Here is a 15,134-nt window from a genome sequence, read left to right as displayed (position 1 = left end):
GTCTTTAACTTTGAGTGCCTTTAGTTTTATCCTTTGATTTTCCAGCCGGATGAATATGGCAACTGGTGCACCTGGGCCTACCGCACTTCTCGTAAAATTGACAAGAGGAGTTAGTTTTAGGGACAGAACGCCCACCTCCAAACCAACCCCAAGTTGTGAGTTGGCGCCATCAAGAGATAAAAAAAATAAAAAAATCCTGGGGGAGGGGTAAAATAAATTAAAAAAAGAAAAGAAATAGAAACTTGCCTGTAAACTTGGAATGGTTAGAGGGCTTAGTTGAGACCTTTGTGAAAAGCCCAGCTGTTGGTGGTGAATTGGACTTGTTGATGTACCTGACCTCGGGTTTTGGGTTCCATGGAGAGGGTAAAATTGGGTATGTACGAACCGTACCGTGTTGACGACCTTCTCTCTTCATTTTTGGTTGAGTTTTTTGTGAGCTTAAATGGTTGAATTTGTTTTAGAAATGATAATGGACCATGTTTATATACAGGAGTTTATAGAGCTTTGGAGTGAAAACTTGGGAAGCAAGGTGTTTTCATTAGTCAACTGAGGACATGTTCTTTTTCTTCTTTTGGGTGCGTGTCATCCATGCCTTAAAATACAAGATTCCCAACAACCGATCGTAGTTTATTAAATTGCAGCCAAAACCTTTTTTGGTTGTCAAATTTACAGTATATCTACGCGGTATATAAGTAGTGTATAATTTATATTAAATATATATATACTACATATAATATACCTATCTATACATATCTATGCACTATCTATACAATCAAAGTGTGTAGGTAGTGTGTGTTCAGTCATATTTGATAAACTAGTTGGTTGAAGGAAGCATTTACGTAAGTTCTCCATAGCTCGTTAAATGTATATATAATCATCTGGTGCACGAAATTTAAAGACGATTCTTTTAGATCGTGTAGTAAATAATTCACTATGTAGATTTTAGCGCACACTACTACAAAATAAATTATTTTCAAGCTCAAAAATGAAACCCTTAACTAAAGATAGAGAAACCTTATCATTTCATCACACTTATTAGTAATAACTTACTCACTTCGTCCCAATTTTATGTGGCATCGTTTGGATTTAGAGTCAAATTTATTAATTTTGAACGTGAATTCAAATATGGAATCTTTAAGCTTTTTCAAAATAAAATTTACATATTTGAAAACTACGTGAAACTACTATAAATCACAAGAATTGAGAACTTTATATATCTAATGGACATATGAAAAAAATCGCGGTCAAATAAAAAATTCGTTTGCCTTCACTTAAGTACCGATCTGCTCCTTCAAAACAAGTGACCCCAAGAATATTTTATTTATATAGCGGGAAAATAATTGATAGGTCGGAAATGAAATACCATTAAATTGTTATAAAATAATAAAGCAAGAACAAGAATATTTGTAGAAGAAGAGAGAAGAGAGTTCTTATTTCTTATCAGGGATCAAATACAATGAAGAGAACCTCTCTATTTATAGGGAGAGAAATTGACTTGGTGCCAAAGTCACAAACCCAAAGAACCCTAAAATTCCTCCTAAAGATAGACATCACAATATTATAATAATATTTATAACACTCCCCCTTGATGTCTATTTCGATAGATAATATGCCTCATTAAAATCTTACTAGAAAAAACCAGTGGGAAAAATTCTAGTGAAGGAAAAAAGAGTACATATTTCTAATAATACGCTATTTGGTTGCCTCATTAAAAACCTTGCAAAAAAACCCAACTGGACAAAACCTTGGCTAAGGAAAAGAGTACAACACGTATTAACTCCACGATGGGTACATCACTCCAAAACTTGAATTTTTCGCATTCCAATCTTGTGCACCATCTTGAAAGTTGTAGTTTGTAGAGACTTGGTGAATAAATCGGCCATATTATCGTTCGAACAAATCTCTTGCACGTTGATATCACCATTCTTTTGGAGCTTGTGTGTGAAGAACAACTTTTGTGAAATAAGTTTTATCCGTTTATGAATCCACTCTTTGGTTGGGGTATGTATGTTGCTACATCTTCGATCTTTGGATAGAGTTGCACGCATATAATATTGTTGAAATCACTCCAAGTGCATTCCTGAATTGCTTTGTAAACATATGTTATCTTTATTTGATTTGATTGTCATGTAGACCAACATCATATGACTATAATCCCTTATAGTCGTAGCAAAATATATAAATGCATCAATTGCATAAAGATATGGCACTTCAGGGACCAAAAGAATTTCGCAATTTCTCATTTCAACTTCTTTTAACGAATAATATACTCTTTTGAGAACTCTTCAAGAGTTTCAATAATATTCAAGTAATCAACTTGCACCAACAATATAAAGATTTTGATTTTCACAAAGACGTAAGGATAAATAGAGTCATTTGTGACCTTAGTCAGTAAATATTCATTAAGGTGATAAAATCGCGTTCACCTTGCTTAATTCATATAAGAATTATGAACAAATTTCTACAACATGTATATGCTTCTGCATTTAAAATTCTCTCCGGGAGAATTTTCGTATAATTTTGTCAAGTAATTCATATAAGTTAATGACAACATCTATTTCTATTTAAATATGTGACATCTTCTAGTGTACGGAATAACGGTCCAATAAGCTTTACGCTTACCAAGATGCGTCATTTCACTTGATAATAATTTACTGCTAGCATGCTTTAATAGACGTAGAATTTAGATCCTCACAATCTTTTACAATATTGCGCTATATTGTACCAAAGATATCATCGATGATATATCATTTGTATCGGTTCGCAATGTGACATAACTTTTGAGATCTCATCACTTCCATTATTTTTAGGTACCTAAACCTCTCATGAGGTTTCATGAAGTGTTATGTCGTAGGCTCTTCAAGAGCACATTGCCTCCTTATAATGATCATTGATCATTTGCTCCTCTTTCTTTTCCATGATTATTGCGTTTGGAACCGATTAGTCTACCACACTTCATGTATGCTATAGACTGCGTCCTTGGGGACATAAATTTAATAGGAGCATTTTGCAGCTGAAGTTAGAAATTAATTTTGGGTCAGCAAATGCTTCTAGCATTTGAGTAGAATTATCTTTTGAATGAGGATCATACTAATGATATATAATTTATCACATATTCCTCAGCTGCTTATTCTCTCCCCCTTATGTTAGAAAAACTAACATACACCCCATTTTCTTTGGGAATCCATCTTTATGCATCATGGTAGATTAATTAATCGTATACCACATATAAAAAAGCATTTAGATGGAAATATCGTTCTGAACTTTGAACCAATTGTGAGGGGAAAATTTATCATAATTTAGCACATGAAGCATTGTTCTCGTAAGCAATGGTTTAGCTTTTTATCGGAGGCATTCAATGCCAAACCAACTTGGATATAAACTAGCATTCACAAGATGAATTATCTTGATTACATAATACGAAAATTACGCTCTCAACTCAATCATTTTTGAGCAAGTAACTTTGCATATGTCAAACTGAAAAGTTGACGATAGAACGCACGTGATTTGTCTTATGGATGCATCTATTTAAGACATCACATAACGGAGTGAACGGGCCCATATTCACCTTTTCTATATTTTGAATTTGGGAAATTCAATCCCACATTAGCCGATAAATCCACTTATCATGAGAACAAGCAACAAAAATAAATTCTTGAAGAATCTTACGTTCTTTAATATATGTTGAATTTTCAATCTGCACATCATATTTGAATCGGGTGGCCAAATTGCTCATGCCAACTGATAAGATTATCTATACTAGTAAACTTCAGGTTTACCATGCCATGTGCTATTTGTTTTAGTAAACTTCTGATTTACTATGACGTGAATACTTTTTCGCATCGATAAACTTCTGGTTACCGTGACATGTGATTTCATCATGCTTATATCGTAGTACACTTTGGAGAATAAGGCATGTAACCTTTCACATAGATATTTCATGCCCACTATGATTTAGAAGATATTTAATCCTCCATCATCTATAGCTTCACTATGATAGCTATTTACTTCGGTAAACTTCGGGTTTACTACAACTTGTGTTTCGATCATAACAACTTCATATATTATAATCTAGAAGGAATGCCATAATAGTATGTAAGCTGGGGAGCCTTTAATTTATTCTCCATAATCACACATTGTTTGGACGTTACCTAGTGCCATGATCTTCTAGATAAATAGTTTGCTCTTGGGCCCTTAATTGATTTAGTACTATCAACTATTACCTTCACATCGTTGGTGTCATGACAAAAAAACGTTGTAACCAAATGAATATTATAATGACATTCCTAAATTCATACATGACAAACATAAACATTAAGTTATACAAATCTTTGGTACTTTTATCATCAACTTATATGGTAAATATCTCCTTCGGGGAGAATACCCACTAACATCCGAATATTTTATATCAAAGTGACAACCACATAGTTATTTCTTTCTTCGGGAAAGTTTTTGTACGAATTGTTATTTCATTCCCGGAAAATCGGTAAGTAAACATAATATCTTAATATGGTTATAGTAGAAAGCATTTTACAAAATTTGTATCCTTTTGCCTTAGAATGATACATAATAAAAATATCCAAGATGATTGACGTACGATAGGTACGTGCAGAATGACTTTCATATCACAAAATAACATTTATATCCTTTTTCATTTTGCTCTTAACAAAATATGTGGGACAATGGACTATTCAAGTAGGAATGCAATTCATTTTTATCATGAAAAAAATAACAAATAACAAAATATTTGGTGAAAAAGCATAGTTGACTTTTAATCCAACTCAATTGTATCCATCTAAGATAAATTTTGACACATCATGATAATTTAGTAACATTTCAATAGGTACCCATATGTATCTCCTATACCGAAAAGAAAAGGACTCGTACTAAATAATTATCGTCGATAGGGTTGCTCTAATCAATTTCCATATTCGTGTTCAATAATTTAAATCCACTACGTAGTACATTATTTTCACAATAATGTCATCACATCATCGTAGGTACTTTATCACGTAGCAGTACAACATGCATCCTATAATATTATAACTCCACTTTGAACAAATAGTATAACTGGTGCTAATCAGATTGAGGTAATTAGTTAATTACCCAACAAAAATATACCATAGGCATAACAATCTGCTAGAACATTTAAAATGATTTCAAGAAAAATAATTATTATGTGACTAGATCATTCTTTAAGCATACATTTTGTAACTATTTCATATACATAATGTTGTAGCAGTAACATAAGCTTTTGGTGTGGTACATACGATTACCTTTGAATGAAAAAAGTAAAAATAAGCATGCCAAATTTTGATAACCAACCAGATCATTGTTATATCCTACAAAGCCAAGAGTAAAGTTTTAATGGTTTACTACTGTGAGTAAAATCCAAAATTTGCTACTTCAAGAGAAGATTTTAGAGTTTCATACTTTGGGGAGCAGCATTTCGAGTTTATTACTTCGGAATAAAATATAAAATATTTAGAATATCTTTTCTCAATTATTCCACCTCTTCCTGAGGTGAGACATGATATTTCCACAACCAAGAGCCTCGTTGTATTTATAATCTTTTTACTAAATATCATCACATTCACTTGTAATGGATATGTGTTGTAACATTTATCAAAAGTTCTCATTCTTCAAGAATAGAACATAATCATCTAAACGTGTCTTAACCATATAAAATTATGATCAATTAGGACCTCTTTTAAGATATTGCTACTTCAGGTGAGCGGAATTGAGGCATAAATATAGATATTTATTCTCTTATATATCTTCTTTTATAATCACAATAAATCTATGAAAATATTACCACTTCGGTGGTTATAGGCATAAATGAATTTAGCCATAACAAGGCATAAAAAAAAATGTCGTCACTTCTGTGACCTTATATTTCTTGTAAACTCTCATTTAACCATTTAAGGGATATTAACATCATAATTCCTCTCAACAATATTGTTCTTCGTGAAATGAGTTGAGATATAAATAATCCAAAACCAAATGATTCCCTTCCTACAAATTATTGGCAATATGCTTTTGATGACTTCGGTTTCAAAATTTATTGAATCGGTGAGATACGAAGTGCTATATATTTCATGATCATATTTAAATAGGTCACGTTGCTTTACCGTTATGATGGATGGTGTGCTTCCATATGTCAATAAAACATCCCAAAGATTATAATGGACTAATGAATTGAAAAGGGATTGAAAAATTACATCTTATATGTATTGACAATTCTAGTTAAGAAAGAAGGCATACCAAAGGTTGCTTGAACAGTGGGCAAATACAATTCCAAATTCAAACCTTATCCCAATAAAGGGTATCGTGACTTTAAACTTTTTCCCTTTTCAAGAATTGCACCTGAAACAGAAAATCAAATACAAAATAATAGAGTCTCGTCGATAACGTGTTATAAAATAATAAAGCAAATAACAAGAATATTTGTAGTAGAAGAGAGAAGAGAGTTCTTATTTCTTATCGGGGATCAAATACAATGAAGAGAACCTCTCTATTTATGGAGAGAATTGACTTGGTGCCAAAGTCACAAACCCTAGCAAAACCCTAAAATTCCTCCTAAAGATGACATCACAATATTATAATAATATTTATAACATAAATGATTAAATTAATAGACCCGTATATGGCGGATGAGAAGAAAATTGATGGGTTACGATATTTATATCATTCTCAAAATATATGGATTAAAGTATTTTTAGCGATTACCTTTTATAAAACTAAAAAATAAAAATTGATTCTCTTTCATAGTAGAACTATTTAAAATTTTTGAATTATACTATTCACATTTTGATATTAGTAAATAAAATTTTATACAACAATATCCAACTAATTTGATTGCAATCACATTATTAATAGCTTATTAACTTGAATTAATTTACTGATATAAATAATAGCGATAATTTATTTTGTGAAGTTAAAAAATTGATATACAAATAGGAGATTTTTAAGGCGTCGCACTCAACCAAAAATCAGAATGGATCCCATAAGAAAAGCCCCATCTAGGCCCCCTCAACCCCCCCCCACCCAAAAAAAGCCCTAGCTCGGTCTGACCGCTTTGACACTCTTATTTTTGTTAATCTTATAGAGCCAACCAACATCCATTAAAATTTCTCTATTTTAAGTTTGAAGTTGAAATAATAGACCAAATCCTTAACTAACGCTTAAAGATTTCAAACATTCGAACTGTTAATGATGTCAAAACGGCTAAGCTTGCGAATTTACAAAATATCATAGACTACATCTTCTTTAACTGTGTTTTGACTCAAGTAAGAGTACTGGAATCATACAAATTGTGCATTTTACACCAAAGTGACTTGCATATTTTTCACATTCTATAGTTCCATTTGTCCTTGTAAACATCTATATATTGTCATTTCTCTCCAAATGTCCCACATATATAATACCATAAGGAACTGTGTTTGGAGAAATTTGTAAAATCAAATTCCACTTAATAACTCTGTTGTACAAAATAGAGCAGCTATCACCGTCTCTCAATGTCCCTTGGTTCCTCCTGAGTAATGCGTGAAATAAACATCATCTCAACATACTTATGCCTATTAAACCGAATTTTACAATAAATATTTAACTGTAGAAACACTTCATTTTTTAATTCATCAAATCATGAATTATACATATTATGTGTATGTATTATCAGAAGATTTGAGTATTGGATGCTCGCTTACCACATCAACATTAGGAGAAGCAACTTCTTTCCTTGAAGGATATAGCACATAATGTTGCACGATGAAGAGAAAGTCAAAGAATATCGACACCTGCAACATTCATTTGATCAAAACCACATAATTCTTAGAGCCTCATATAAATAGTAATTAGGTGCAAGAATTAGAAACAAGAGGATTTGATCACGAGGGTACGTAGATAAACAATAGATGACCATTTCATTTACCAATGACAACAAAGTCTTGCCGATATTTCCATAAAAGTTCACCCAGGAATCTGTGACAAAAATGAGTTCAAATACTACATTAGGAAAAAGATATAAATAGCAAAGTAAATAAACGAAGACTATATAATTGAAATACGAACCGACACTACGATCTATAGATTTACTCATTTGCCCGTAATTTGTTACACCTCCAAACAAATCTAGCAAAATGTTGCCAATACTAAAACCAATAGTGCTCTTTCGCCGGAAATTCATAATAGCCTATCGATTTTTCACAGCCAAAAATTAATCAAGGAAGACATATCATTAAATAATTAAAATAGAACATAACAAAATTGGAAGCATTTGATAAGAAAGTGTGAGTTTTATTGAAAAAAAATGAAAGAATATCAAAGGATTAAGCTTATTACCTGGGGAATGTATTTGGTTACTGTCATAACAACCTGCAATGTGCTGCAATTAAGAGAAAGAAGTGTGAGATATTATTTTACACTAGATAAAGTACAATTAATTTAACTTGGCAAAAAATAATTTTATCAGGGCTATAATGTAATAGTAGGTAGAGTTAAGTGGCCATACGTGAAATTTAACCCCCCCCCCCCCAAAAAAAAAACCCAAGTGCCAAGAGACTAAAAAAAAAAAAAAAAAAAAAGCTAGTAATAATCGATCAATTAACTTTTAGTACAGAGCTTATGAAAAATTTAAACATGAAAAATGAATGTTAAGTACGAGCAATTGTGGATTAAAAAGAAGGTGTCTTACTTGAAGCAGGACACTAGCCATAGCCAGGAATGCTTAGGAAAAGCCACAAACACACAAATAGCAACACTTAACCAAGCAACAGATACAATTGCTAAAGCAATTTTCGATACCTTCTGGTTTCCACGCTGAAAAGAAATACATGTTTAATAGAACCAAAAATAAAATACATTTGGGCTGAAAAGAGTAAACAAGAAAGTTACACTTACATCATAAATAGAAATCTGAAACAAGGTAAACGCTGTTAAAAGAACAGCATGGGTAGAGAAAGCCACATCATTGGCAGCTACAGGTATCATCTGAAGTTAAACAAGGAAGGTTAATCAGCAAAAAAGCCATTAAGTTCCATTTAAAACAAAGAAATAAAATAGAAGGGAAACTTGACATTAAGCCTTTAATTAATTAGTTAAATTGTGCACCTTGTGAATCTTTAGAAATTTATGTATTACTTAAATTTTATATTGTTAGGCCAATGTTAATATAGTACATAAACTATTTTGGCTTAACAAAGTATTTTCTATACAAAAAGACTAAAAAATGCCATCTTTTTAATTAATTAATTAATAGGTCAATGTGTTTAGCCAAATATTACAAAGACCAAATTCAGTTTTTGTAACCGTTTAAATATAATAAATTATAACTTTGCAACAGTGTCACAGTTAATGTAATTCAACATAGTATCAAACACAAGCATATGAAAATGATTGGAAGGTGGGGTGTTAATTAACCTCGTTATTGCCATATCGATGACGATATTGCCTTTGAACAGCAGAACTAAAGAACATGGAAGCATTGTAGATGAGATAAGACGAGTGCTTCGTCAAATTCAACACCACGAAATCAAAATTCAACCCCACCACACTAAAAAAAAGAAGAAAATAGTCAGAAACTGAATGCAACCAAGAATAAAAGAATTTTAAAATTAATCAGGGAGAAGAAGAAAAAAGCACAAAATTACCTTTTCCTGCGAAAATTCAAAATGACCTGAGGATAAAAGCTAATGGACCATGAGACAAACGCAACCCATCCCAAAACATTGTACAACACTTCCAGCGGAACTGAATTCCAAGAAGCCATTAAAAAACAAGTTTTTGGGTTTTTCTGCTTGATGACCTATTGCAATTTATATATAGGATATGTATAAGACGAGAGTATGGGATGTCATCAACAATTTTGATGGTGACAGAGAGGATTGAGATGCTAGTCCCAATGTGACTTGAATTGCAGTTGGAAGAGTCACGTTTTAGGATTACCCAAAACATTTACTTCTAATGAATGTGCCCCATATTTCGTCCCTATTCACAACCCTTCTTTCTCCCATCATCCATATTTTTACGTTATTGTAATGTTCAGTATATAAAATTGGTAAGCTAGAAAATAGGATGCCTAATTTGGAACTAAATCAGATTGTACTTATTTTCGGATGTTTCTGAAAGGAAAGTCTACTTAAATTGATAGTGTAATAAAGTTTTAACCGCACATAGATAAACCAAAAATACTTTATAGTTGGAGATTTGTATTTCTGTTTCTGAATGAAACTGAAACTTTAAGTCATTGACTAAAAATATTGGCAGATTTTAGGCGGATATTTAGTCAACAAAAGGTGTAGCAAGAGATATAGTTACTCACCAACATAGCCCAAAATATTCACTGTATGATTTAAAATATGAAAAAAAAGAAAATGCAAGAAGCTAGAGGGGGTTCAACGTCTAATATCTATCCATAAAAGTAATTTTAACCATGTATAAATAGTGTAATTTTCCGCATAAGAGGATTCATTGGGTTCAGATGAACCCCCTTGACCCTTCCTCCCTCCGCCCTTGGTTACAACTTTCTACAACTGAAATGAAAAATCTCGTATAACATGTTTCTAAATCTATATCAACAGATGGATTCACTAAAGTTTATATTAAAACATTTTTAACAATGAATGAATTAATTATATATTACTACTAAATAAAAAGTACTAGGACGCATGAATTCAGTCGATTCCCTTCTAAAGCTGAAGCATCAAATTGTCTTTTTTTTTTTTTTTCTAACAATTAAGGTGAATGCATATGTCAAGAAACTGCAATTTTCACACAAACTAATGCCATATCAATGTTACAATATATTTGACAGTAAATACAATTACAGAAATGTACATTTTTTAAATAGTAAATACAAATTACATAGAATTGAAAGGAACCGAATTAGATTCCTTCAACAACACACCAATCTCCATCTTCTTCAACATTTTCCCACAAAAATCCCACCTCAATGAAACTCATTTTTTCTTCTTCATCATCATCATCATCAACCCCATTATCTTCACAATCATCAATCTCATCAGGGGCATCATAGTAAATTCCATGATCATCATGATTATCCATGTAATAAGAATAATAATCAGTATTATCCAAATGATCCAAAAGCCCAGTAGCCGAAAACCCAGAAAAATTCAACCCAGGCCTTGCATCGACAACCCTCCACGTAACCAACGACACGACATCGCCACGTCTCTTTAACTTTTGAGTGCCTTTAGTTTTGTCCTTTGATTTTCCAGCTGGATGAATGTGGCAACTGGTGCACCTGGGCCTACCGCACTTGCCTGTAAATTGACAAGAGGGTTACTCAGATGGTAAGCACATTTCACCTCCAACCCAGGAGTTCGAGTCACCAACAAAGTGAGACAAGTAAGAAAATTCATGGAGGGAGGGGCTAAAACGAACAAACAAACAAAAAAAGAAAAAGAAAAAAAGGGGAAAAAACTTGCCTGTAAACTTGGAATGGTTAGAGGGCTTAGTTGAGACCTTTGTGAAAAGCCCAGCTGTTGGTGGTGAATTGGACTTGTTGATGTATCTGGGCTCGGGTTTTGGGTTCCACGGGAAGGGTAAAATTGGGTTTGTACGAACCATACCGTGTTGACGACCTTCTCTCTTCATTTTCGGTTGAGTTTTTTCTGAGCTCAAATTGATGGTTGAATTGGTTTTAGAAATGATAATGGACAATGTTTACATATATAGGAGTTTATAGAGTTTTGGAGGCGGGAAAACTTGGGAAGCAAGGTGTTTTTATTAGTCAAATAAGGACATGTTCTTTTGTTTTTTTGGGTGCGTGTCGTCCAAGCCTAAAATACAAAATTCCCAACAACCGATCATTACTGCTATATAGAAACGTGGGTTTCTATATGGCTTTATTGTCATCAGTCATCATCACCTTAAAATTAAAAAAAAAATTGAAAAAAAAGGAGTGAGCTTCATACTAAAAACGCCAAACAATATAAAAAATAAAAAAAAAAGGAAAATTATCACCTTCAAGCATAATCTTGCAGAAGAAAAACGCCATGTACGCGGAGCATTAAATAACCTATATATATAATAAAGGAAGATAAAAGCGCCGATGCTAAGACTCTACAACAAGATTCATATTTATCTTTTTCTCCTTTTTTTTTTTGCATTTTTTCTTAACAAAATCTACTAATTAATTGAATTAATACAAACCTCATAAAGTAAATGGTGAAGTAAAAATGGTCGGCCCACGTAAACTTTGCAATAAAGCACATTAACTCTCTCTTATTCAACCCATTTAGAAGCAATACGTTTGTCATACATTGAATCTGTTTTCAGTAAAAGTCTAAAACCATTTTTTTTATAATATTTATATCTAATTATATTTGTAACTGCTTTCATCCTCTTCCTCCATGATTAGTTATCAAGTTGTGTGGAAACATGGATAGTGTGTGAAACGTAAAACATGAAGAGGTCCTTAGCACATTTATAACCCTCTTAATTCTCACCAAAAAGGCTAAATTACTCTAGCTTTTCCCTATAAATTTATACACATAATATGAATTCATGATAAAACTCAGAGATCTATCCGCCCATGAGCTCGAAAATTTTAGGAGGCAGAGAGCCACGGAAAGGTGGAGATAGCCAATTAGAGGTCGCGCACCAACAACTTTAAAAGGGGTGTTCAAGCTAACGTCTTTTCTCATATCGAAAATCGCTAAAAGCATGTAAATGAAGTACAGAAAAATTCCAAAAATAAGCGCGTACTAGCAGGTACTGGCAAGAGGGAAATGCATTGCGTGAAAGAATGCCTAATTAGATGGACAAACTACTTAGAAAAGGAGATGGAACAATGGCTGTGCTCTTTGGTAGTGCATTTAATAAAAAACTTAAAATACAGAAAGTATATATAATCGGCAATGTATTTTTTTTTTTCTGTCCTCTTCTCCTTACCTATCAGCAATAGTTGTTTAAAATTTTGTATGAGATAGGTAGGTTGTATTCATTTGCTTTACTTTCTTTTAGTTTTCATTGCTTTTGCATTTTTGTTGGTTAATTTTGATAAATTTTCAGATGCTACTTGCAAGTTTCCAAAAATGTGGGGCAAACATCATATTAGCTCTCATTTGTTCTTCTTATATAGTATTTTTTTTAAAAAAAAAAATTAAGACTGAAAATATAACTGAATCTTTTACTTGAATAAATACTTTGATGCACGATATTAGTTTTGTGGTTTTCGATAGAATTTGTTTATCTTTGTCTATTTTTTTATTTTATTTGTTTTAAATTTATTTTAAGTCTAAAAGCCTCTTGATACAATTACTCCAACTTTTTTCCGATCGACAAGGTAACAATCACATGAAATCGTTAATGACTTGTAGAAGTTAATTTATTATTGTCAATTTTCTATTGCTTTTTAAGAATATGAAAGCTTTTGCGAAGCCATATTCCAATTCTCCTTCCCATTTTGTTTGATATTTGTGTGTGACTATGTGTGTGAGGCAAGATTCGTATAAAAACCTTTGTCAGAGGGTCTTACAATTAGTTTCCTTCTAGAAGTTTTCAATTTTTACTTTTTAGTTCTATAAGAATTTCTATCATCTATATTGATTAAATTTATGAAAAAAAAGATAAGTTTGTGTGCCGCGCATGTTAACTAGTTAGAATAAAGATTAGAATACCGTGAAGGCCAGATACATAGCTCTTACATCTCAATTACGCAAAAGTTGAACAAGAAAACGAAGGGTTGATAACTGGGGAAAACATATACAACATTTATTATTCAGTTTAACATTGTCGTCTTCCTCTAGTTTATTTTCAAAGCATAAACATTATTTGGAGAAACACATAGCTGGGGATTCATTCATAGTTTAATAACGTCAAAATAAAGTTTAGAAAATTACCTGTTACAGTCAAAACAATGTTCCTCTTCCCCTCTTGAGAAACTCCCAGTTTCAGGAACTTGTGCATCCATTCAAATTTGTGCAACCACTATATTCCAACTAAATAATTTTTTTTGATAATGTCAGGTATAAAACATTAAAATCCATTGCATTTATAAGCTATTAAAGTATAACTTTTTTCTTTCATAGACAAACTGACTCTTTTAAGGAACTGTCTCTAACGTATCTTCTATAGACAAAAACCTCTTAAAAAAAACAAGCAATGTAAAAAAATAAAAAAAATAAAAAAATTGCACCCCATATTAAAAAGTCAAACAATATTAATGTAATTCCCAAAGTATTCGCATTAAGTCAATAATGGTGGATTTATTGCCACATGCCTACCAACCCATTAAATGTAGAAAGAAACGAAATTATCAGACAAAGAAAAAACATGAATTTCATATTATTGCTTTCTTCAAAAGGTAAGAACCAAACCATGTAACTTCCCTTTCTTTTATATTACCGAGATCTAATCTGTATATTTAATCACAGATTTTGCTATTCCGCCAACACCAAGCAATATAAAAAAAAAAATAAGATGGGCCCCATATTAAAATAAACCAAGCAATATTTAAAAAAAAAAAAAAAGAGAGAGAGAGAAAAAAAAGTGGACCCCACCATCTCCAAACTCATGTAAAAAAAAAAAAATGCGACTCCCATATTACAAAAAATCCAGCAATATCAAAAAAAAAAAAAAAAAAAATATGCACCCCATATTAAAAAAATCAAACAATATTCATGAAAAGATCCCCATTAAATCAATATCGCGATTCACGCTACGCGCATCAATCTATTAATGCGAGCAAAATGAAATTATTGTACAAAGAAAAAACGACTCCATATTATTGCTTTTCTTCAAAAGCGCAAAGTACAAACCATACAATTTTTCTTCTCTTATATTAGCCATATCTAATCTAGACATTTAACGCATTGTATTTTCTATTTCGCCATGTCATTTATTTGTTATGTTTACTAAATAAATATACTTAAAATATTTATATTTTAAAATAAGATAGAATTTAATTATTTTTTCATTTTTATTCTTACTCTAATAAATGTGAAAAGATATTAATGTCATAAAAGAAAAAATAATATTAAATGGAGATTAAATAATTAATAAGGTAAATTAGTCAAATTATAATTCTAATTGACGTTTCTTAAAAAAAAACCATGCAAAGTTAGACAACATGACAAGTAAAATGAGCTAAACCAAGAATATTTACAAAAAAT

General features: G+C 31.7%; 1 protein-coding gene and 1 pseudogene across 1 annotated transcript; both read right to left on the bottom strand.

The window, feature by feature from the left end:
• Window positions 1–7,173: 7,173 nt before the first annotated feature.
• On the bottom strand, window positions 7,174–9,972 carry LOC132048400 (cystinosin homolog; annotated as a pseudogene).
• An 807-nt stretch (window positions 9,973–10,779) lies between these two features.
• LOC132048399 (uncharacterized) lies at window positions 10,780–11,636 on the bottom strand. Its single transcript, XM_059439303.1, has 2 exons — window positions 11,445–11,636; window positions 10,780–11,279 (listed from the first exon to the last, which is right to left on the bottom strand). Exons 1-2 carry the CDS (start codon window positions 11,611–11,613, stop codon window positions 10,882–10,884), a joined length of 567 nt encoding a protein of 188 aa, XP_059295286.1. The 5' UTR covers window positions 11,614–11,636; the 3' UTR covers window positions 10,780–10,881.
• Window positions 11,637–15,134: the final 3,498 nt, after the last annotated feature.

The sequence above is a fragment of the Lycium ferocissimum genome, chromosome 2, assembly GCF_029784015.1.
Source record: "Lycium ferocissimum isolate CSIRO_LF1 chromosome 2, AGI_CSIRO_Lferr_CH_V1, whole genome shotgun sequence".
In the NCBI taxonomy this organism is placed as follows: Eukaryota; Viridiplantae; Streptophyta; class Magnoliopsida; order Solanales; family Solanaceae; genus Lycium; species Lycium ferocissimum.
The sequence above is the reverse complement of the archived record's forward strand: the minus strand, read 5'-3'. Positions and strand labels throughout refer to the sequence as shown.